This window comes from Danio rerio, chromosome 3, assembly GCF_052040795.2.
Source record: "Danio rerio strain M-AB ecotype USA chromosome 3, GRCz13ab, whole genome shotgun sequence".
Taxonomy (NCBI): domain Eukaryota; kingdom Metazoa; phylum Chordata; class Actinopteri; order Cypriniformes; family Danionidae; genus Danio; species Danio rerio.
In genome coordinates, this window is record NC_141023.1 from 65,154,965 (window position 1) to 65,179,504 (window position 24,540).

The 24,540-nt window shown below is 39.6% G+C and overlaps 2 protein-coding genes across 3 annotated transcripts in view; one reads left to right on the top strand and one right to left on the bottom strand.

Annotated features, from left to right (window-relative positions):
• Positions 1-24,540, bottom strand: part of LOC147846122 (uncharacterized) — a 418,287-nt gene that overhangs the window by 148,135 nt on the left and 245,612 nt on the right. The gene's annotated exons all lie outside the window — the stretch shown is intronic.
• pecam1a (platelet and endothelial cell adhesion molecule 1a) overlaps positions 19,640-24,540 on the top strand; it is a 38,034-nt gene continuing 33,133 nt past the window's right edge. For both annotated transcript variants that reach the window (XM_087243110.1, NM_001113799.1), the window contains 2 exon segments: positions 19,640-19,707; positions 19,793-19,816. In XM_087243110.1, the coding sequence (XP_087099236.1) occupies positions 19,668-19,707; positions 19,793-19,816 (64 nt within the window). In that variant the 5' untranslated portion in view covers positions 19,640-19,667.

A 24,540-nucleotide genomic window follows, 5' to 3' on the forward strand; every position in this document is an offset into this window, starting at 1 on the left:
TCATTTTAGAGTCTTAGGGAACTCAGATATGAGAAACAATTTCTCTAATATTGTCTAAAACCTAATCTCCAAAGAGGTTCAAAACTTTATAAGCCAGTATTACCATTGTGATATGCACACAATGACTTTCAGACTCACTTTGAGCATCTTTCTTATAAACTAGCATTTAAATGAAGCATTTGATGTCTCTATTGTTTACGTATGTGGTTACATCATACTTATTTTATATAAATAACTGCAGGTAATTACATCTTGACACCTTAACTCACTCAACGTCCTCATGAAGAAGAAGTTGCTGCAGACTTTTATCTGTGGTCCTTTTCTCATCTTTCACGCACAGCAAACTAATGGTTGGAGGGGCGTGGCTAAGCTAATTTCATCATCGGAGGAGTTCCACAGATCAATGTGCATATGGAATGGAAAACGCTTAAACCTGCTCATACCTCTTAACATGTTCTTAATTCGAACAAACTTTTAAACATATTTATACCACTAAACCTGTTCTTAACCTTAACAAGCTATTAAACCAACTCGTACAACTAAATCTGTCTTGTTCTTAATCTTAACAAACCTTTAAATTTCACATACACCAACCTAAACCAACCCTTAAATCTGTTGTTTAAAGCTGCGGTCACACTAGAGTTTGAAATTCTGTCGTGCAGCGCTGCGAAAAGGGGCGGTAATAAACAAGATTATTAGGCATTAAATAAGCGAGCGATTGCTCCAAGTTTTACTTTTCTGTCCAGAGAGGTCATGTTTTGATCCTAGATTGGTCTCAAGCAGTCAAGTGATGCCATTTCGCAGGTCGAAGTTCACCAAGCTTGAACTTTGCACCGCAGCAACCTGCAAAACTTAACGCATGATCCTGCGTTTCCGGTCTGACATGTTCGCGTGTGTATGAATGGAAGTCTATGGGAGGAAAAGCCCAGTGTGATCGCAGCTTGTATCTTAATTAACCTTTAAAACTACCAACACCACAAAACATGCCTAACTTTAATCAACTCTTAAACCAGGAGTGTCCACCCTACTGAAAAAACAGAGGGGTTTTAGAGGGGTTTTGGCCATTTCCAGGCTGGTTTCCAGCCATTTCCAGCCTGGTCTTAGCTGGTCAGGCTGGGAGATGACCAGCTAAAACCAGCTTGACCAGCCTAGCCAGACTGGGAGCCCAGCCAAAACCAGCTATGTCCAGCTTAAACCAGGCTGGTCAAGCAGGTTTTAAGCTGGTCATTTTCCAGCCTGACCAGCTAAGACCAAGCTGGAAATGGCTGGAAACCAGCCTGGAAATGGCCAAAACTCCTCTAAAACCAGGCTGGTCAACCAGCTAAAACCAACCAACCAGCCTAAGCTGGTTTAAGCTGGATTTTACCCGCAAGGCAAACCTGGTGTCCTGCATATTTTAGTTTCAACTCCAATTAAACTCATCTGAACCAGCTAATCAAGCTATTTGCTATACTAGAAACTTTCAGGAAGTTGTGTTGAAGGAAGTTGGAGCTAAACTCAGCAGGACACCAACCCTCCAGGACTGAGTTTGGACACCCCTGCCTTAAAACAACTTATCAGTAATATTAAACTTACTCATACCACAAAACCTGTTCCCAACCATGATCGGATTTAATTTCAACAGCAACAAATGTGAACACTAGAGCTGTGTCCCAAATCGCATACTTATGCACTATTCTACGCCATTTTGTAGTATAAACAGTGTAAGTAGTGCGTTCACACTGAAAACTCTTAAAATAATAAGTGCACTTTAATTACCCGGATGATGCACTCATTCAGCCGCTAAAATGAAGTGTGTAATGATGGACACTTCACGCACTCAACGACCGCAGGTTTGCTCACGTAGCGGAAGGGGCGGAGCTATCGGACGCACATGTTGGATAACTTTATTTATTTTGGATGGTGAAAGCAAAATTCTCCTATGAGAGTGATTATAGCGCCTCCCGATGGTGAATGCGGCAATACTCACGGCAGGTATTATTTGATAATTCGGTCGTTTATTTCACTGATTTGGCAACCGTCAAACGTCATCAGGGAAACGGTTTGAATTTTCGCTTAATAAAAAAACATTAGTGCGCCATTTGGGACGACACTACATACACATACTTTCCTGTTGAGTGTGTAACATAAGTACATAGTGCATGAGTGCATAGTGTATAGTGTGCCATTTGGAACGCAGCTTAAGCCTGATTTATACTTCTGCGTCAGGTGACCGGCGTAACCCACGGCGCATGCAACGCGAGTAGCTGTGCATTTATACTTCTGCGCGTTGTCTCTGTTGGTCTGCATTAACACTTCCGAAACGCTAGTTAGCAGTGAGGTGTAAATGTTCCTCTGTGTCGAGTTTCTTCGCTGCTGTTTTGCTTTTCCTGAACACTTCCGGGATGTACAAGTGGCTCAAACTCGCTCATTTTGAGGCAGGAACCGGCAGACGTGCAACAACTTTAACTATGAGGTAAACACAAAACAAAACTTTCCATCAGGAGCTCCTTCACGGGACTCCACACTTGTAAACAATCGCTCGCGCGGCTCTCGGTCCCGCCCAGACTTGTCAGCGCTACCAAGCCAACCAATCACAGAGCTTACGCTACGCGTCGTTGCGACGTGTAGTTACATTTTTTGAGAGGTGCACGTCAGTGACGGCGACGGCCACGACGAAGGGCTATGCGTCAGCGCCGTAGCATACGCCGGCGTTTGACGCAGAAGTATAAATCAGCCTTTAGGTGTACATCATACCTAGCAATAAATGTTTGTTGTTTATGTAGTTGGCTAACAGTTAACTCTACCTAATATAAATACTCTTGGACTGAATTTTCTAGTGCACGTTTGATGTAATGTTATGGCTCTGTAAGTTAGGTTGGGGAGAAAAAATGAGTTTGCTTAAAAATTCATGAACAAGTGTGGAAAAGATAAACTTTATATATTTTCCTACCAGCAGTGAGATGAAATGGAAACTTTTTTTTTTAGTTTCTTAGTTCCACCCTAAGAAATCTACATATTCACCACCAAAGCCAGGGATAAATGAGTTTAGGGCTACTTTTGTATTTCCTAACATGTCTGTAAATGTTATTTTTGCTAATTAACCACAAACGCTGTGTCATGCAATAGAAAAGCACGTGATTTTGAAGCATGTGCATGAGAGGAATGTGAATGAAGAGAAGAAAAGAGAAGCTTCTGTGCTTTCACGCATGCCTTTGTTAGATCTGTTCAATCGCAGACGTGTTTGAGCGTCAAGTGCTTGTGTGTGTGTGGCATTATCTGATGAGCTGAGAGGAGAGAAAATGAGAAAAAAAATATATCACACAAACTCTCCCACATTGTCACTTGGTCTCGGGCTGTCACCATAACAACCAGAGCCGTGCACCATTCAGAAATGGACTGAGGATTTTAATATTCCTGCTGAACTTCAATACAGTCGACACAGATATATTTTGGTTTTGATAGAGGGGGTAGCCGTTTCATTTAACGCCATTTTGTTTTAGGAATTACTGTAAACCTTTCAAGAGTTCACTGATGATTGATTATAAAGTGTATTTGGCATGATGTCCTGGGAGAGAGCCCTGAGCTCATAAGATCCTCGAGCCTGGGGCTCCCTCCTGGTTGCAATGCGAGAGGGGAGTTTAAGCTTAGGCAGATCTCAAGAACTCCCCTGCTTGAGTAGCTAATGAACAGATAGTGATCGCTCTTAAAGAGATAACTACTTACATATGTCTATGCTGCCGATTTGGATTAGTCAATTAACTTAAGTTGCATGTTTTTGGACGGTAGGAAGAAACCGGGGAACCTGGAGGAAACCTATGTGAGCACGGGGAGAACGTGTAAACACAGAAAGGTTGGCTGGCTTGGCATGTGATGACGTGTGCTGGTGCTGTCCCATTTCTTAGGAGTAAACTTTGATCCCCTTCACCCTCTGGGGAAGGGGTACAAAAATAGAATTGGGATTGGGCCAAAAACTTATAGGAAGCCAATGAAGAGCCTCATGCACAGAAGTAAGATGCGACCTCCTACAGGTGTTGGTAAAAGCCTCGCAGCTGCATTCACAGACAAGTAAACAGAACATTACAATAGTCCAACCATTCATTCTTTCATTAATTGTCTTTTCGGCTTAGTCCCGGGTCACCACAGCGGAATGAACCACCAACTTATCCAGCATACACTACGGTAAAGTTAGCTTACCTAATTCACCTATAGGCTGCACAGTGGCGCAGTGGGAAGAACATTCTCGCCTCACAGCAAGAAGGCCGCTGGTTTGAGCTTCGGCTGGGTCAGTTGTGCTGCGTCCGAAACCGCCTACTACTCAGTAGATACTGCATTTGAATTTAAACGTACTACTCGGCCGTTAAAAAAGTACGTTCTATACAGTATGAATGTAAGAAATGGAATTCGAACGTACTACATCCGCCATTTTGTCATGGTCACATGACTTACCTGCTTCAGTTGCGTCGCTTCACTCCTATTCATGAATTCCCTCGCTGGGCATCATGGGATAGTGCAGCGTGCGTGGGATGCGCACGTCAGAATCTCGCCGTAAGTAGGAAGTCATCCGGCTACGTCTCGCATACTGATTCTCGAATTCTATGAATTCGGACATACTACTCAGCTCGCATACTGACTTTAGTGCACTGTATTGTATGGAAGTATGCGGTTTCAGACGCAGCCTTGGTGTTTCTGTAAGGATTTGCATGTTCTCCCCGTGTTGGCATGGGTTTCCTCCATGTCCTCCGGTTTCCCCCACAAGTCCAAAGATATGCGGTATAGGTAAATTGGGTAGGCTAAATTGTATGTATGTGAATTTGTGAGTTTCCCAGTGATGGGTTGCAGCTGGAAGGGCATCCGCTGCATAAAACATATGCTGGATAAGTTGGCAGTTCATTCATCTGTGGCGACCCAAGATTAATAAAGGGACTAAGCCGAAAAAATAAAAATAAATGAATGAATAATTCAACCTATGGCGCTTGTCGTTGTACTTGTAGGGGTACAGCATTGCCACATTAAAGGTTGGGATTCCTATCAGCCTTCAAAAAATCTAAACACCCTAACAATTTTATTTTATTTTATTTTTTTGATGGATACAGATATTTTGAGGGTGTGGAAGGAATCCCGTCTAGATCTGCTTCGGGGAAATTCTCATCAGTCGAGGGTGATTCAGGGATTTTAGTCTGAAAGTGGCCCGACCCACATCTGAGCATGAGCTGATGTGGTTCAGCAGAGCATGACTTCCCTTCCCTGAGAGTCTGAACCTTGCTTAACTGAACTTAGGATAAATAAATTAAAATAGCATCTGCTTGTCAAAACCATCAGAAGCACCGACAGATTCTGATACATTCCACTTCTCATGATTTTGACTGGAAAAGAAAGTTTTCAGGGAGAGTCACACATCCACGCAATGGCATTTTCTCAGCACCAACCATACGACCAAGGTTTTGTGACTCATTGCTTTAAACGCTGATTTGTTTTAAAAAGGATAATTTCAAGGTTGTCTCTTCTACCTCCTCGAAACATGTCCCTAACAACTTTCACACCTAACCTACGCCTAAGCTTTCTGCCGCTAATTGCTTTGTTTTGTTTCTATACACCCTTATGTTTGCCTTTCATAATCAGATCTTGTCTGTTTTTCATTAAGTGTGTTTACGTGCACTTTAAAAGTTTGATTCCAACTGGAATAAACCAAGAAGCCTTTTTAAAGGGTGACGTAAACACTCGAAGCTCTGATAAATACTCACAGCAAAACTTATTTGATCTCCTTTGATCTGTAAATGTGTCTATGCAGCGCAGGACGGCTTACACACAAGCAGCAGGAAAAAAAACATGGATGAAGGTGAAGGAATGTGCTTGATAATTCATTAAAGGCACAATGACCTTCGAAGGAGAACTGAATTTAGTGCTGAATAGGCTGGTTATTGTTGCGTTGCTGGACAGCAGATCTGATGCTGTAGAATGAAAGTTTAAAAGTTGCGTTCTTGTTAAAGTTACGATTCAGTTTCTACTACAGACTTATGGCTCGTTTCCACTGAGTAGTACAGTACAGTATGGTACGGGTCACCTTTATAAGGCTTGCGTTTCCACTGCCAAAAGGGTACCCTTTCAGTCAACGTCGTTTTCGCTCGAGGAAACGTCTACAGTAAAGCTATACGGGTCGTTCGCGATGCAGTGGCTCTGTAGGTAGTGCTGTCACCTCACAGCAAGAAGGACGCTGGTTCGAGCCTCGGCTCAGTTGGCGTTTCTGTGTGGAGTTTGCATGTTCACCCCGCCTTCGCGTAGGTTTCCTCCGGGTGCTCCGGTTTCCCCCACAGTCCAAAGACATGCGGTACAGGTGAATTGAGTAGGCTAAATTGTCCGTAGTGTATGAGTGTGAATGAGAGTATAATGATGTTTCCCAGAGATGGGTTGCAGCTGGAAGGGCATCCGCTCCGCAAAACCTGCTGGATAAGTTGGTGGTTCATTCAGCTGTGGTGACCCCGGATTAATAAAGGGACAAAGTTGAAAAAAAAAATGAATGAATGTTTGTTTTTACTTAAATTCCCAGATTACATTTGTCTGAGGTATTGGGCGTGGCTAACATACTTAAACCACGCCCCTCCAACTATAAGTTTTGACAACAAACATAAAATGGTGAAGAGGAGGAGGTGTTTGTTAGGTTGGAATAACTTTCCCCAAATGCTTTTGGCAAACTTTCTGAATGAAATGCCTGCTTATTACATCTAATATATCCATATATATATATATATATATATGTTGGGAAACTTGGGGGGGAACCCAAAGAAAACTTAGCAAGTTGTTTCAACCCTTCTTAAACCAAACTTTAGTTTAACTTTTTTTTTTTTAATCAATGCCATTTTTGCTAAATCAGGCTTGAATGAGGCAATTCCAGCTCAGTTGTTGTCAAGCATTTCATAATTAACTCTAAAGGAGTGCCATGTAAAAATGTGCTTTTTTGCAGATGAGTGTATGCAACATCTATCTCAGCAGCCAGAAATGCTTCTATTTCTTCTATCTGTCTGTGTGTGTATATCTTAATTATGTCTCACGCTGTGTCTTGGGTCGTCAGTTTCGCTTGCGCCACGCTAGAGACTGAACACAGATAAAATGGCACCGACTGTGAAATTTTCGGTGGAGGTTGCATAATGCTGAAAACTTTAAATGAAATTCCCATTGTGAAAGTTTGCAGACTGTCTCGGAGCTGTCTGAATGCATCCATTCATTCTGCTGTCTGATCAGAACACAAGAGTAGCCTTGGATGGCTGTGCCACAATGAAAACGCCTGCCGTTGTGCTCGTAAGGCTGCCACTCCGCTCAATTTATGACATATTACCGAAATTTAATCAGAAGATAACAAGGCTTGTTGTCATGGCAACCCATATATATTCGGGGACAGCCTCATTCCAGTCGAATGCATTGTCAATGGTAAAACTATTAATTGGAAAAGACTCAATTGGCGGCAATGGTGGAAAACTGCCTGTTGGGAACAGGTAAAGACCAGTTCACATGCATGATTGATAGAACATGAGCTGGAGAGAAAGAAGAGTGAGAGAAGCATCTCATTACTAGCTGAGCTGTCTCTTCCAGATGGTAATGAGGAGAAATTGAGATGTAAATCTCCAGCTTTAACCAGCCTAAGCTGGTCGGTTGGTTTTAACAGGTCAACCAGGCTAGTTTTAGTTGAGTTGAGGCCAAGTTATGGCTATTTCAGCTAGCCTGACTAACTAAGATTGGCCTGGAAAAGGCAAAGACCTCAATATAACTAGCCTGATTTACTTTCTGTTTACAGTATAACACATCACCCTGTAGCTCAAGACTGGTAACTCACTGAAGCTGGGCTGAGCCTGGATGGGAGACCACATGCAAGGGGAGCTCAACTTGTGATCTATATGCCCCGGTAAAGTGAAGAGGACACTACTGTCAGTGAGCGCCATCTTTCAGATAAGACGTTAAACCGAGGTCCTGACTGTCTCTGGTCATTAAAAATCCCATGACACTACTCGTAAAGAGTAAATCCCCCCCAATGATTCTTACTGATCATGGCATCCCAATCATCCGCATCCACCGAATTGGCTCTATCATGCTGTGTTCACACCAGACGCGAAACGTGCGGATAAATCGCGCTATTCGCGTGTAAATAGCCGCATGAATATTTGAATGGCTCGCTTCATTCACGCGTCAAACCCCGCTTCATTCGCGTGTCAAACCCCGCTACATTCGCGTGTCAAATTTACTTCAGAACAGACGCGGATTCGTGTGATGGGCCGGGCTTCTGTCTTCCCGGTGACTGTAGCTTCATTGCTAAATGGCTAACATGGATTTTATTAAGAAAATAACAGTGTTTATGTGCTTTATGAAGGCTGAAAAACAGCGTCAATACGTTTAGGACCGTGTCTGAGTCCACTACATGCTTTCAGAGGTGCATCCAGCTGTGTGAGCTCATAAACTCCTCCAGAAACTGAACCTAGATCGGGGAGGCTTTCAACGGTGCTTCTGACTGAGCCCAGCCCAGTTTGATGACTTGTTGTCGGTGTCGGCTGGAGGATTTCCCCCGGGACACCATCAACAGGTTCTACGTCACAATCACGCCCCCACAAGAGCAAGCTTCTGATTGGTTAACGCGGCGCGAATGTCAGCTGAAGTTCAGATTTTCGAACTTGAGAGATTCACGCGAAATGCTCGTTAAGCGCTTCAAACGAGCAAAATGCTCTATTCGCCTTGCACGTATCGCGCTATTCGCACTGCACCATTCGCGCCTATCGCGCCGCAGGAAGTCTATTCGTGCATTTGTATTGACTTAACATGTAAATCACTCGCGCTTGACGCGCGTTCCGCGTCTGGTGTGAACGCAGCATCACTGTCTCTTCACTCCACCTATAGCTAGTGTGTGGTGAGCGCACTGGCGCCATTGTCTTGTGGCTGCAGTCACATCATCCAAGTGGATGCTGCACACTGGTGGTGGTGTGGGGAGACCCCCTCATGATTGTGAAGCATTTTGGGTGTATGTCCATACACGTTACATTACGTAACAATTATAGAGCATGTAGAAAAGAATCATAATAAAGGAACTTAAAAATCCCTGCAAGTTTTGAAAGAGACCATGCCTCAGCCAGGTAGGAAAAAGTAGCACAACTAGTTACTTTTTTGGAGAGTAACTCAATATTGTAATGCATTACTTTTCAAAAGTAACTTCCCTCAACACTGTTAATACCCATAAACAGTGTTGCCAGATTGGAAATGTCAAAGTATCGTACTAGAACCTCAAAATTATCGTATCTGGAGGAAAATTATCATACACGAGTCAAACGGAGAGTATACAGCTATTATTTAGACACATAGCGTTTTGACTCAATGTGCAAATTACCACAATGCGTTATAAAACTAGGCATACCTTAGTGGGAAGGTTCAAACTCCACCTTTGAGTTGCTGTCATCGAATGTTGCATGTTGCCAGATGTTGAGGGATTTATTTTGCTTTACAAATTGGATGTCGTCATGGACCACAAAATAGTGCCGGTTGGCTTCAAAGCAGTGCACCCTCCCGAATTTTTAACACACTCTAAGGTGTACATGCTTTGTTTTGATGAGATTAACCTTGGAAAAAAAACACGTTCACGAGACGCATTTGAATGGGAAAAAACGAGAACATCAAGGGAAAACGTTCCTGTCCTTCTCACCTTCCTTTACAGCACTAATTGTTTTAACATTATTGCTTAAAAGATCGACTTTAAACTGAAAACTACTGACTTAACCACGGGCACGCAAAGCAGGAGCGTTAACTCGTAAGAGAGAGCCATTCTCCACGTTGATTGGTTGAGAAGAGGCAACGTAAGATGAGATAGAAAACGTGCCTAACTCCACCTTCAACTCAGACAGTACAGAAAAGATACAGCTAGATCAATAAGTAGCCCAATAAGATTACAATGAAATTACTTTTAAATGCCAAAAAATTCTGAAATTATCGTACATTATAGGATTTTTTTTTATTATTGATCGTACAATGTACAGAGGTCGAAATTATCGTACAAATACGATAATTATTGTACATCTGGCAACACTAGTTAAGTACAAATGTGTACCGTACCTTAAAGGTACAAATGTCCACCTGAACAAGAAAAAGTGTGGCTTTTGAAAAGGTAATAGTAACAGATTATGTACCTTTATTTCTTGGTGTGTCTATTAAACATGATGCAAAGAGAGAGAGAAGAGTGCAGATTGGCGTCTACATCAGTAACATAACCAAAACCAGCAAATAATTGGGTTGAAATACCTGCATTGTTTCTCTCTCTCTGTCATTTCAGCAAGAGTCCTGATATATGCAAGCATCAGAGATTCTTGATGAGGATGTGTTGGATGTGAGCATGTTTCACTGAGATCGGTTGATGATATGGTTGGCAAAGAGTTGTGATTGTCAGGATAGAGCAGCCAGAATCCGGCCTTTCCCATGGGGGAGAGTGTAGATATGTGACCCTAGAAGAGAACTGAACTGACCGGGGGTGCGACAGACAACTTTTAAAGTATCTAAAAAAGTTGCACCGATCTCTGGGGAATTGGCGAATAGAGATGGATGTAAGATTTAGTTTTTGGAGGGAGGAAGTGTCATTGTCTGTGTTTGAAAGCTCATGCAGCATTTATGGAAGGCACCTCATAAAACTGATTTCAGACAGACCTCTGAGTCACATTTAATCATGTATAGCAAAGCAGAGAGAGCTTTGCTAATAACTAAGGGAATATTTACTACAGTTTAAAATATGCGAAAAAATGCCATCAAAATGGTAAAATAATAACAAAAAAAAACATTTATACACAAAATGACACCTAAGGGGCGAATCTAAAGGTCATGTTTGTTTGTTTGTTTTCACAAGATCACATCTAGACTGCAATAAAGCTGCCTTCTGAATTTGTTCAGAAGAAGGAAACCCTCAAAAGCAATTGTACGTACAAGCATGCATACAACAAAGAATATGTTTGATACATTGTAACTATGCTTTAGAGTTTTAGTGTCCTGGAGAGGATCACTCTGCTTAATGTGCGTGTAATGTGTGTTTGCATTTGTATGTTTGTGACATCAGAACACCAACTCGTATACATAATGTAATAAGTGTATGATGACACAGGCATTACAAGAAGAAGGTGATTTATGAGAACATTGCCTATGTTCCCATTTTTCAAAAGGCTCATAAATAATACAGAATGAGTTTATTTTTCAGTAGGTAAAAATTCAGTTTCCTGTGAGGGCTGGGCTTAGGGATTAGTGATGGGAAGTTCGGATCATTTTACTGACTCGGATCTTTGAGTCTCGTTCATCAAGATGAACGAATTTTCGAAAGTTCAAAAATCTGAACTTCAGCGGACATTCGCGCTGCGTTAACCAATCAGAAGCTTGCTCTTGTGGGGGCGTGATTGTGACGTAGAACCTGTTGATGGTGTCCCGGGGGAAATCCTCCAGCAGACACTGACAACAAGTCATCAAACTGGGCTTAGCTCAGTCAGAAGCACCGCTGAAAGTCTCCGTCATCCAGGTTCAGTTTCTGGAGGAGTTTATGAGCTCACAGAGCTGGATGCACCTCTGAAAGCATGTAGTGGACACGACCCTAAACGTATCGACGTTGTTTTTCAGCCTTCATAAAGCACATAAACTTGTTATTTTCTTAATAAAATCCATGTTAGCCCTTTAGCTATGAAGATAGAGTCATCAGGCAGACAGAAGCCCTGCCCATCACGCGAATCCGCGTCTGTTCTGAAGTGAATTTGACACGCGAATGAAGCGGGATTTCAAACGCGAATGAAGCGAGTAAACTCAAATGTTCACGCGGCAATTTACACGCGAATAGCGCGATTTATCCGCGCGTTCCGCGTCTAGTGTGAACACAGCATTAGCCTTACGCCTTCAAGCTAAAGAGAATTGGGACACCCCTACCCCTTTACAGGTAAGAGGAAGGGCTAAAGCAGGGGTGGCCAACCCTGTTCCTTGAGAGCCATCTTCCTGCAGATTTCAGTTGCTACCCATATCAAGCACACCTGAACCAATTAATCAGGACCTGAAGACCACGTGATAATTACAGGCAGGTGTGTTTGATATGGGTTGCAACTGAAATCTGCAGGAAGGTGGCTCTCCAGGAACAGGGTTGGCCACCTCTGGGCTAAAGGGTAGAATTGGGATTGGGCCTAAGACTTTCTCCAGAAGAAAAAATATTGTAAGAAATACTGTGAAATAAATTCATAATAATAAATATAAATTATCGGGCAGTGGCGCAGTGGGTAGCACGTTCCCCTCACAGCAAGAAAGTTACTGGGTCGCTGGTTCGATCCTCGGCTCAGTTGGTGTTTCTGTGTGGAGTTTGCATGTTCTCCTTGCGTTCACGTGGGTTTCCTCCGGGTTCTCCGGTTTCCCCCACAGTCCAAACACATGCGGTACAGGTGAATTGGGTAGGCTAAATTGTCCGTAGTGTATGAGTGTGTGTGTATGTGTGAATGTTTCCCAGAGATGGGTTGCGGCTGGAAGGGCATCCGCTGCGTAAAAACTTGCTGGATAAGTTGGCGGTTCATTCTGCTGTGGCAACCCCAGATTAATAAAGGTACTAAGCCGACAAGAAAATTAATTAATTAAATTCATTATCTGTTAAACATCATTTGGAAAATATTTTAAAAAGAATAAAGAAATTCACAGGAGGGCGAATAATTTTGACTTCAACTGTACATATAATGTTCAAATGGTTTTGTATAATTTCCACAACTACACAGAACTACAAATGGACTACAAACAGACACAGGAAGCTAAACACAATAAAAGTCATCAAACAACAGCAACAGAAAAACATCATGACATCAGCGTCAACAATCACCACTTTTTATTTCTCCGCTTCTTTTTAATTATTCTTTTTTTTTATTATGTACAGAAAAGCAGTCCGATCGCCAAGCGTTCAGTGCAGAGCATTGTGGGAATGAGCTTTAAACTGAGCTGTCTCTTGAATCTGCCACAGACTCACGCAGAGAGGAAGGCAGAGATACAGCAGACTGCTTAGAAATAAGCAGCCAATTATTCTCCCTCCTCATCTCTCTGCAGATTCCTCCTCTTTTCCAGCTTTATTCCGGCAGGCCTCTTTGATCACAGGCCTTTCTATTTGCTTCCCATTTGTAAGGGTGTCCGTGGAGTGTTATTCTCAGCGTGAGAGTGTCAACGGGTTCACATGTTTGCTTGAGTGTGTTTATCTATCTACTGAATAAGGCTCAGAGAGAGAGAGAGATAATGCAAACTTCGTCAGTTCAGTACACTTAGCATCATCCGCCAATGCTGGAATAAATAAGACACTTCCACTGATCATGAAAATTATTTTACGTTTAATAAAGTGAGGGAAATAAGTATTCAACACGTCATTTTTTCCAGGGAATAATATTTCCAAAGGAGCTGTTAACATGGAATTGAACCAGGTTTGAACCCAAACAATACAAACATAAAAATAAAACAAAACAAATTGTGATTAACTACTAAAAAAACTACTAAAAAGTTTTTGATACTTTATTTAAAAGTTTTTTTTGTGTGTGTGTGTGGGGGGGGGGGAATGAAGTCACATGCATTGCTCAGGTGTGAGTTTCTCACAGACTTGTGTGTCAAAATCTTGATGGTTCTGTGTTTCTCGTCGATCAAATCTGAGCTTTAATTTGTATTTTCTATTGGATTCGGATCAGGAGATGGGCTGGGCCATTCTACAGCTTGATTTTCTTTCTCTGAAAGCATCTGAGAGTCTCCTTGGCTGTGTTTTGGATCATTGTCTTGCTGAAATGTCCACTCTGGTTTCATCTTCATCCTCCTGCTAATGTAGATGTTGGACTGAAGCAGCTGATCTTCATTTACACTGATTAAGGGCAGAGGCTTGCTGAAGAACTACTGAGAGATTTCAGCGGCTGTCTGGGCTTTCACTGCCTTTCTACACCTCCCTTTCTTCATGTGTTCGATAATTTTGCCCTGCATCATTTCATTGTATTACACATTTGTATACTATTTAATATTTGTTTTCTTTGCACATATAAATTATTTTGGTTGTTGAATTAAAAAATGATGTATAGTTCACCCAAAAAAAATTTTATTCCGTTATCACTGACTCACTATTTGCTTTCACTCAAAATACAACATTTTTAAAGAATGTTGGTATCCATTGACTTCCATGGCATGTTTTTCCTACTATGGAAGTCAATATTTTATATCTAGTCAATATCTTCTAAATTTTGTTTGTGTTAAAGGTAATAAAGGTGTGTAACCACTTGAGGATGAGTAAACGATGAGTAAACTCTGTGAAATTTCCATTTAATTAAACCATGGTTCATTTTAAAGTTACTATGATTTTACTCCAAACACCATAGTAAAACTTTAGATTTAATTTGTAATTACTATGGTTTTTCTTCAAACACCGTAGTAAAACAATAGTTCATTTTAAAGTTGCTATGGTTTGACTTCAAATGTACTAGTAAAACCATTGTTCATGTTGTAGTTACTATGGATTTACTTAAAATGATGTAGTGAAACCGTGCTTAACTTTAGGGTTAGGTTTTAATTAAAAAGCAATTGTAAAACTGTAAAATTTTGTAGTTACTATGGTTTTACTTCAAACGCCATAGTAAAACTATAGTTAATTTAGTAGTTACTATTTTTTTTCTCTAAACGATGTAGCAAAACCATGCTTAATTTGACAGTTACTGTGGTTTTACTTCAAACACCATAGTAAAACTGTACCTCATTTTGTAGTTACTATGGTTTTACTTCAAACACCATAGTAAAACTGTACCTCATTTTGTAGTTACTATGGTTTTACTTCAAACACCATAGTAAAACTGTACCTCATTTTGTAGTTACTATGGTTTTACTTGAAACACCATAGTAAAACTGTACCTCATTTTGTAGTTACTATGGTTTTACTTCAAACACCATAGTAAAACTGTACCTCATTTTGTAGTTACTATGGTTTTACTTCAAACACCATAGTAAAACTGTACCTCATTTTGTAGTTACTATGCTTTTACTTCAAACACCATAGTAAAACTGTACCTCATTTTGTAGTTACTATGGTTTTACTTGAAACACCATAGTAAAACTGTACCTCATTTTGTAGTTACTATGCTTTTACTTCAAACACCATAGTAAAACTGTACCTCATTTTGTTGTAACTAAGGTTTTACTTCAAACACCATAGTAAAACTGTACCTCATTTTGTAGTTGCTATGGTTTTACTTCAAACACCATAGTAAAACTGTACCTCATTTTGTAGTTACTAAGGTTTTACTTCAAACACCATAGTAAAACTGTACCTCATTTTGTAGTTACTGTGGTTTTACTTCAAACACCATAGTAAAACTGTACCTCATTTTGTAGTTACTATGGTTTTACTTCAAACACCATAGTAAAACTGTACCTCATTTTGTAGTTACTATGGTTTTACTTCAAACACCATAGTAAAACTGTACCTCATTTTGTAGTTACTATGGTTTTACTTCAAACACCATAGTAAAACTGTACCTCATTTTGTAGTTACTATGGTTTTACTTCAAACACCATAGTAAAACTGTACCTCATTTTGTAGTTACTATAGTTTTACTTCAAACACCATAGTAAAACTGTACCTCATTTTGTAGTTACTATGGTTTTACTTCAAACACCATAGTAAAACTGTACCTCATTTTGTAGTTACTAAGGTTTTACTTCAAACACCATAGTAAAACTGTACCTCATTTTGTAGTTACTAAGGTTTTACTTCAAACACCATAGTAAAACTGTACCTCATTTTGTAGTTACTATGGTTTTACTTCAAACACCATAGTAAAACTGTACCTCATTTTGTAGTTACTATGGTTTTACTTCAAACACCATAGTAAAACTGTACCTCATTTTGTAGTTACTAAGGTTTTACTTCAAACACCATAGTAAAACTGTACCTCATTTTGTAGTTACTAAGGTTTTACTTCAAACACCATAGTAAAACTGTACCTCATTTTGTAGTTACTAAGGTTTTACTTCAAACACCATAGTAAAACTGTACCTCATTTTGTAGTTACTATGGTTTTACTTCAAACACCATAGTAAAACTGTATCTCATTTTGTAGTTACTATGGTTTTACTTCAAACGCCATAGTAAAACTGTACCTCATTTTGTAGTTGCTATGGTTTTTACCTCAAATGTCATAGTAACTATAGTTAATTTCGTAATTACTATGATTGTACTACAAAGACCACAGTTTAACTACAGTTACTGCAATAAAACCATGATTGGTTTTCGTAAGGGGGTATTGGTGTTGACTTAGTTATAATGCTCACTGAGGGCAGCAAGACGTCCTGTGTTGAACACTGTGTGCTAGTGCATTGCTAATTCTCTCATCTGTGTGCTGCTAGCAAGGTAGACGCTCCATTAGGCTCAAACACACAGCATGAATCATTGAGCACTGTTAATTCAAGACTTCCCCCAGGCCAGAGAGAGGGAAAACCGCCATAAACAGAGGCTTTTTACAACGATACACTGAATCAGACAGCCGCAATTAATTCTCTCATCTGACGCAGCACAGCTTGTTTTGAAGGGTTGCTGGGTTTGTTTGAGTTTAGAGACAGAACTTGCTTTTTTTCCCTCAATTTTGGTTATGATAATGAAGAAATGAAGCGGTATACTGATTTAAAGTAAACACAAACCTTGTCTCTGCATGAGCTGTGTGTGTTCGGGTTTTCTCTGCGGTCCGTGTTATCTTTGTTAAGCTGCAGCGACATCCAGTGGTCGAACATAGATACTGCAACCAAACGTACATGAAGAAAATAACATTCAGAACGCAGATTTTATTGATTTAATGAACTCGTAGACTTTCTATCATGTGTCTAATGTGCTTGTATTGTCTTGGTCAACCTTATAGAGGACTTATATGTGGATGACCAGAGATGGGTTTGGACTTTTAAGGGGGTGTACAGTAATGTAATGTTATCAAAGCAGTACGCTGACTGGATTTTCAGGAAGTTAGTCGGGCAAATAATTGACTTGGGTTTCATTTAAAATTAAAAACAAATTCCCAAACATTATAATATATACTGCTCAGAAAATGAAGGGAACGTTGTGTTGTTCTAAGCGTTCCCTTTACTGTTTGAGCAGTGTTTATTTGTCCGTCAAAATAACTATGTTTGTTCGGCAGTTTAATTCATTCATTCATTTTATTTTCAGCTCAATCCCTTTATTAATCCAGGGGTCGCCTCAGCGGAATGAACCGCCAACTTATCCAGCACGTTTTTACACAGCTGATGCTCTTCCAGCTGCAACCCATGTCTGGGAAACATCCACACACACTCATTTACACTCATACGCTATGGACAGTGTTTGGACTGTGGGGGAAACTGGAGCACCCGGAGGAAACCCACGCAAACGCAGGGAGAACATGCAAACTCCACACAGAAATGCCAACTGACCCAGCCGAGGCTCGAACCAGCGACCTTCTTGCTGTGAGGCGACAGCACTACCTACTGCGCCACAAAAATAATAATATATTTTTATTTTTAACAAAATAATTATATATATATATATATATATATATATATATATATATATATATATATATATATATATATAAAATAAAAAATCTGAAAAATAAAAAATATATATATATTAATTTTTTCACTTTTAAATAAAAAATTTATTTAATTTTTTTAATTTTTTTTGTTTTATTTTTATTTTTTATTCGTTTATTTATTTATTTATTACCAAAATTAGGTTAACTATCATCCTGTAAAGATATTTTCCCATATTTTTCCTCTAGACTTTTCTCTGAAGAGTGGAATATCAAGCCAATTCCATGCGTGTTTATAAGAAAAGGTCTGGAGAGGGTTTTCTTCAATGCCAAAAATATTAGTAATTTATTAGATGAATAATTGGATGACAGAGCTCTGGGTTACGTTACCCCAATGCAATACAAGAATTACATTCAAGAGGTTCGCAATTACATACATTTCCTGACTCCAGAAAATATACACAACTGATATTAACAGGTGGAGTTTTGGTTTAACGTCACTTATCAGTCATTCTGCAGTCCCTTGGCCCTTTGTAACCCCAAGTCATTACTTTCTCTTTCTGCAACCCTTCTCTGCATACCAGAACTGAACAATCACATGCATCTTTAATATATTTCACACTATTACAAGCATCATGTGACATGTCTAGACAGCAGTGTGAAACAAACCTAAATGTATTCTTATTCTGCTTTTTCCACCAGTCAGCAGTTCTTCAAAAAAGTATGCAGCACAGTAAAAAAGAGGAAGTTTGTCTGGTCAAGATGATTTGTAATACAATGGAAAAGATTGATTAATCTGTTGTTAGTCTAAACATTTTCCTAATAAAAACACAAAAGTAATGAAAATAAATTCCTTTTCTTCAACACAATAAATATTAAAGGGCCGACCCTCCCTATACGCAACCCATACCACAGAACCAGCAGTGCTGCCCCTTGCTCTTGAATGTAAGTTCTGTTCTGTGCTTTCGTTTAATTTAGGCATGAAAACACTTTGAAATAAATATAAAATGGCAGAGCTGGTACAAACCGGCGACCTTCCGCACTTACTCACTGGCCTCTGCTGCACGTGTTTGAACAGAAATATAATAATAATAATAATAATAATAATAATAATAATAATAATTTGTATTTATATAGCGCCTTTCCAGAGCTCAAGGACACTTTACAAGGAATGCAACAAAAAGATAAACAAACATACATGAGGACAAATATAACAAACTTGAATAACACAAACAAGACCTAAGAGACATATGAGCAGGATAGTGGTGGATCAGATGAAGTGGTCAGTTTGGTAGATCAGATGCAAAGCATTCAGAAAATAAGTGAGTCTTAAGTAAGGATTTGAATTCAGAGATATTATTAGCCGAGCGAAGTGAGTGTGGTAGAGAGTTCCAGAGTTTGGGTGCAATAACACTAAATGATCTGCCCCCCATTGAAGAGAGGCGATACCGAGGGACAGCAAGAAGGCCAGAGTCAGCAGACCGTAAAGAGCGAGTTGGGGTGTAGGGGACAAGCATGTTGCAGAGATAGGAGGGTGCAAGGTTATTTAAGGATCTAAATGCAAGGAGGAGAATTTTGAATTTAATCCGGTATGCAACCGGGAGCCAATGAAGATCATAAATAAATATTGACATAATAAAATATAAATAAATATAAATATACACAAAATTAACAATAATAACATCTAAAGATGTTGATCTTGGTGAGTTTTTTTTTTTCAAACACAACTAATTTTGTCCTCAATGAGTATAAAACGTTAGAAAAGCAATCGAATGCTTTCATCGTTAGATGTGTGCACTTTTAAAGTGACCCTTCACTTTTTATGGCGGGCATTTCCCTTATTTTCACATCCCAACGTTGACATCTATGTATATATATTGAATTATTGAACACACATAGTGAATATTTGTTTTAATATTCAATGATGAGCTGAAAAGATTTCGTGTGGGCCTACTTTTTATATCACTGCATTAAAAGAAGAGCCCTTATTGAAGTCCCACCATAAACACAGCGGTGATTTTTTCCAAGGGCCTGGCTTTTCAAAAATGCACACATCCTGAGGAAGAAACGCGTTTCCTGATGCCCCTTTACACAAAGAAAGGCGTATCCGCGTGTGTGTTCAGCGAGCGTTCAGAATCTGCGTCACGTTCACCTGTGAGGATGAGAGCGGGTCTGCTGTGGCTCGGCCTGGCCGGACTGTGTAAGGATACACACTTTTGCAGTTCACACCGTTTATTATCTGTTCAGTGTCTTCATCCCTCTGTTTTCTGCTTCCCCTCCTGCAGGGCAAGCGCTCGGCACGCGGGCAGGTAAGACCACCGTTCAATTGCTTTAGCTGGACAGTTTCGGGACAAGAAGGTTATTTTTACTTCTCGCAGACTAACACCTGAACGCTTGATTTATGTAACTGGGAAAAGGGAAAGTTTAGATTTTAATCCTTGTGTATATAATAACTCGTTTCTTATACCTGATTTATTTGATCTTCGCCATGATGGCAACACATCATATTTGATTAGATAATATAGTATTCAGCTTAAAGTGATGTTTAAAGACTTAACTAGGTTAATTAAAGTTAGGGTAATTAGTCAAGTCATTAGCTACGTCCCAAATCGCATACTTATGCACTATTCTACGCCATTTTGTAGTATAAATAGTGTAAGTAGTGTGTTCACACTGACAACTCTAAAAACATTAAGTGCACTTTAATTACCCGGATGATGCACTCATTCAGCTGGTAAAATGAAGTGTGTAATCATGGACTCTTCACGCACTCAAGGTTTGCTCACGTAGCGGAAGGGGCGGAGCTATCGGACGCACATGTCGAATAACTTTATTTATTTTGGATGATGAAAGCAAAATTCTCCTACGAGAGTGATTATAGCGCCTCCCGATGGTGAATGCGGCAATACTCACGGCAGGTATTATTTGATAATTCGGTCGTTTATTTCACTGATTTGGCGACCGTCAAACGTCATCAGGGAAACGGTTTGAATTTCCGCTTAGTAAAAAAACATTAGTGTGCCATTTGGGACGACACTACATATATATATACTATCCTGTTGAGTGTGTAACATAAGTACATAGTGCATGAGTGCATAGTGTATAGACCTTTTTCATGGCTGCTGCATGGAGGGCGCCATAGCGACCAGCGTCTTCCGGTAGAATGCCAAAAACTTCCGTTTACAGCGTGTACAACTGGTAATTTGCGCTCTGAAAATGGGTTTCAATAACGTTTTTAATGGATGACAGAGTGTTTTTGTGACACACAACTTAGAAATGTGTCTGTTAAAGCCGTTATAATCTGTCACATGTGGTTCAAGCGCGTCAGAAATACGAGAAAAACGTTCTCCTAGTTCACGTGTCTGCCGTCAGAAATGCAGTGTGTGTACACACAGAGAGAGAGAGAGAGAGAGAGAGCGAGCAAACCAGAGTACTGCATAACACTTGACAGGTATGAAAGTCGTGCAATTTACAAAAATGAGCAATAAAAGTCTGTTATTGATCCTCTGCTGGCTGATTTGCTGTTCATTCTAATCGCGAGCCGTTTGTGTTTTATTTCGTGTGTTGTTTGTGTTTTTCTGTCATTTCGAAATGACACTAGCCTCTATTTTCACTTTGTCACAGTTATTAAATCAGTGTGTCAGTGGCGCAGTACAGGCTACGTGTGTGTGTCAAACATTTTGCTGAACTACATTAGTTTGGGCTGGTTATATATTTGAAATAAAGAGAAAATGTTGACTTTAGCGATGACGAGGCTTCATTCAAACTGCAGAAGATGCCGTCTGACAACGAGGGGAAAACGCCTCACAGCAGCTGTTTTCCATCCTATTAGATCGCATTTCTTTAAATGATCAGTCCAGGAGATGCTGCTGATGGACAACAGTATTAGTTCAAAGAGGGTAAAAGCAGGTAAAATAGAGTAAAACGATCGTTTCAAAGCTGTCCAAATGTGACTGTTTACACGCATCAGCTGCCGACCGGAAGTTCTTCGCATTCTCCTTGCGCATACACGCAAAGCATAATGGGTAATTTTGCGTTCCAAGAAAAAGGTCTATAGTGTGGCATTTGGGACACAGCTATAGTATGACAGTGGCGTGTTCTGACTATCGAAAACGCATTGCTGAAGGGGGATAATAATATTAACCTTAAAAGAGATTTAAAAATATTAAAAAACTGCTTTTATTCTAGCCGAAATAAAACAAATAAGACTTTCTCCAGAAGAAAAAATATTATTGGAAATTCTGTGATAATTCCCTTGCTCTGCTAAACATCATTTGGTAAATATTTGGCGAATAATTCAGACTTCAACTTCCCTTTTGGGTAAAAATTGCACTAAACATTTAAAATAAAGAAGCTAAACACCTTAATTGGAAAAATATAAATAAACCTAGAATAGGAAAGTGGATTAAAGAAATGGCATCGCATATGTCAATGGAAAAGATCACATACATTTTCAAAAAGAAACAAAATGTGTTTGAAGATATCTGGAGACCTTTTAATAACTTTCTAAAGTGCAATGTAAATGTGGACAGTCTACTACAACTAGAACAGGCTTAGGAATATGGGAAGTATCATGGTCTAAACTGATTTAAACATATCCCCCTTTTTTCTTTTTTTATTATATTTATTTATTTGTTTATTTATTTTTATTTTATTTATTTACTTATTTATTGTTATTTATTTTATTTGTTTATTTTTAAGGGATTGGGTTGTTGGGAGGGAGAATGGGGGTAAAAAGTTTGCTGTACCTTCATGAATATTGTTCTGTATTTGTGTATTCTGTTGTAATATGCAAATTGAAAAAAGTAATAAATATATTGTACAAAAAAAAAGAAGCTAAATACAATTTCAATTCTCAAATCTATTTCGGATGAAGAAACAACCTCATTCAAACTAGCTAAAGCAGCAGATTCCTATTGTGTGTGTTTTTGTGGTGTAATAATGGCTGCATAGCTGGCGGGTCAAAACTGGCCTGAAGGACAACCGTTGTATCCTAAATGTGTTCAGCCTTCATGAAAATTGCAAAGTAGGAAATGATTCATTCTTTCTAATGTTAAGCTCATTGTAGGAAAAATCACCAAACTTCAAGATAAAACAACAAAAAAAATTTGCTGTTAAAACGGTGTCTGGATCATTTTGAAGAGGGTTAAGACTTGAGGAGGAGTTTTCAGAGCATGTTCGTAACTTTGGGTTTGAAAATTAGTGAGGTCTGGATGGTTTGTGAGGAATGATTGACAACGAGTTGTTGAATTATTACGAAATAATTATGGTGGTGATGGCGACATGGTGGCTCAGTGGTTAGCACTGTCACCTCACAGCAAAAGGTCGCTAGTTTGAGTCCTTTCTGAGCCGGGTGGTGTTTCAGTGTGGAGTTTGCATGTTCTCCCTATGTTTGCATGGGTTTCCTCCGGGTGCTTTGGTTTCCCCCATAGTCCAAAGACATGTGTTATAGGGGAATTGAATAAACTAAACTGGCTGTAGTATATGATTGTGTATGTGTAAATAAGTGTGTGTGTGGGTGTTTCCCAGTGCTGGGTTGCAGCTGGAAGGGCATCTGCTGCTGGCATATGCTGGAATAGTTGGCAGCTCATTCATAATAAATTATGGTGACTTAAGAAAGCCAGCATACTAACATATTCTAACATAATAAACTTATTATTGTCTTCTGAGATAATAACCCTGCTAGAAAATCCAGCTTAAACCAGCCTAGGCTGGTTGGCTGGTTTTAGCTGGTCGACCAGGATGGTTTAAGAGGGGTTTTGGCCACTTCCAGGCTGGTTTCCAGCCATTTCCAGCCTGGTCTTAGCTGGTCAGGCTGGAAAATAACCAGCTACATCCAGGTAAAACAAGCTTGACCAACCTGTTTTAAGCTGGACATAGCTGGTTTTGGCTGGGCTCCCAGCCTGGCTAGGCTGGTCAAGCTGGTTTTAGCTGGATTTAGCTGGTCATTTTCCAGCCTGACAAGCTAAGACCAGGCTGGAAATGGCTGGAAACCAGCTTGGAAGTGGCCAAAACCTCTCTTAAACCAGCCTGGTTGACCAGCTAAAACCAGCCAACCAGCCTAGGCTGGTTTAAGCTGGATTTTTCAGCAGGGAATATCTATCTATCTCCCCTAAATCCTTCAAGCTATGTCGTTTAACCTCATGTCAGACCTGCCAGATACCAATCTGACTCAGGTTACTCTATCTTTTCTAACTGATCCAATTTTCAGTTTTCCGAAAACTATGTAGAAAAATTAATAACATGCTAATTCATATAAAAAACATGCTAGCAAAATGCTAACTCATTTTAGAAACATGCTTGTAACATATCGATTCATACTAGAATCATGTTAACATGCTTATTAATACTATAATCATGCATGCTAACAACATGCTAATTCATGCTAGAATCATGCTAACAACATGCTAATTTACTCTATAATCATGCTAGCATACATGCTGATACTAGAAATATGCTTGTAACATACTAATTCTTGCTAGAATTATGCTAGCAACATGCTAGTTCACACCAGAATTATGCTAGCAACATGCTAATTATTTTAGAAACATGTCTTTACTAATTAATACTATAATGTTAACAACACGCTCATACCCCCATCAAGTCTACCGATGTACATGGTGAGCTAAAGGGACAAACTGGTTACAGCTGGAAAGCCATCCACGTGGAAGTAAGCGGTCAGCTGGCGAGCGTGAAAGGGAACAGTGTTATAGCGGCCCATAGCGTTCGTTTAAAAAATGAAATGCAGCCAAACGTACCTCTGGCTACATATTTTGCGGTGTCCAGAAATGTATATACTACATTTACAGAATGAGCTTGTGTTGATATGATTATGCATTCTTGATTTTTTGGTGTTTTTCACTATTGGGAAGATGTTTAAAAGTGTCATATTTACTGTTAATCATCAGTTGGCACTATTAATGCTTTAGATAGGATAAGTAAATTGGATGGAAGTCAATGGGGTAAAAACAACCCTGAACATAACAAAAGGGTAGTCAATTTGCCCAGAGTGTATATTGTTGAGTTTTTTTCA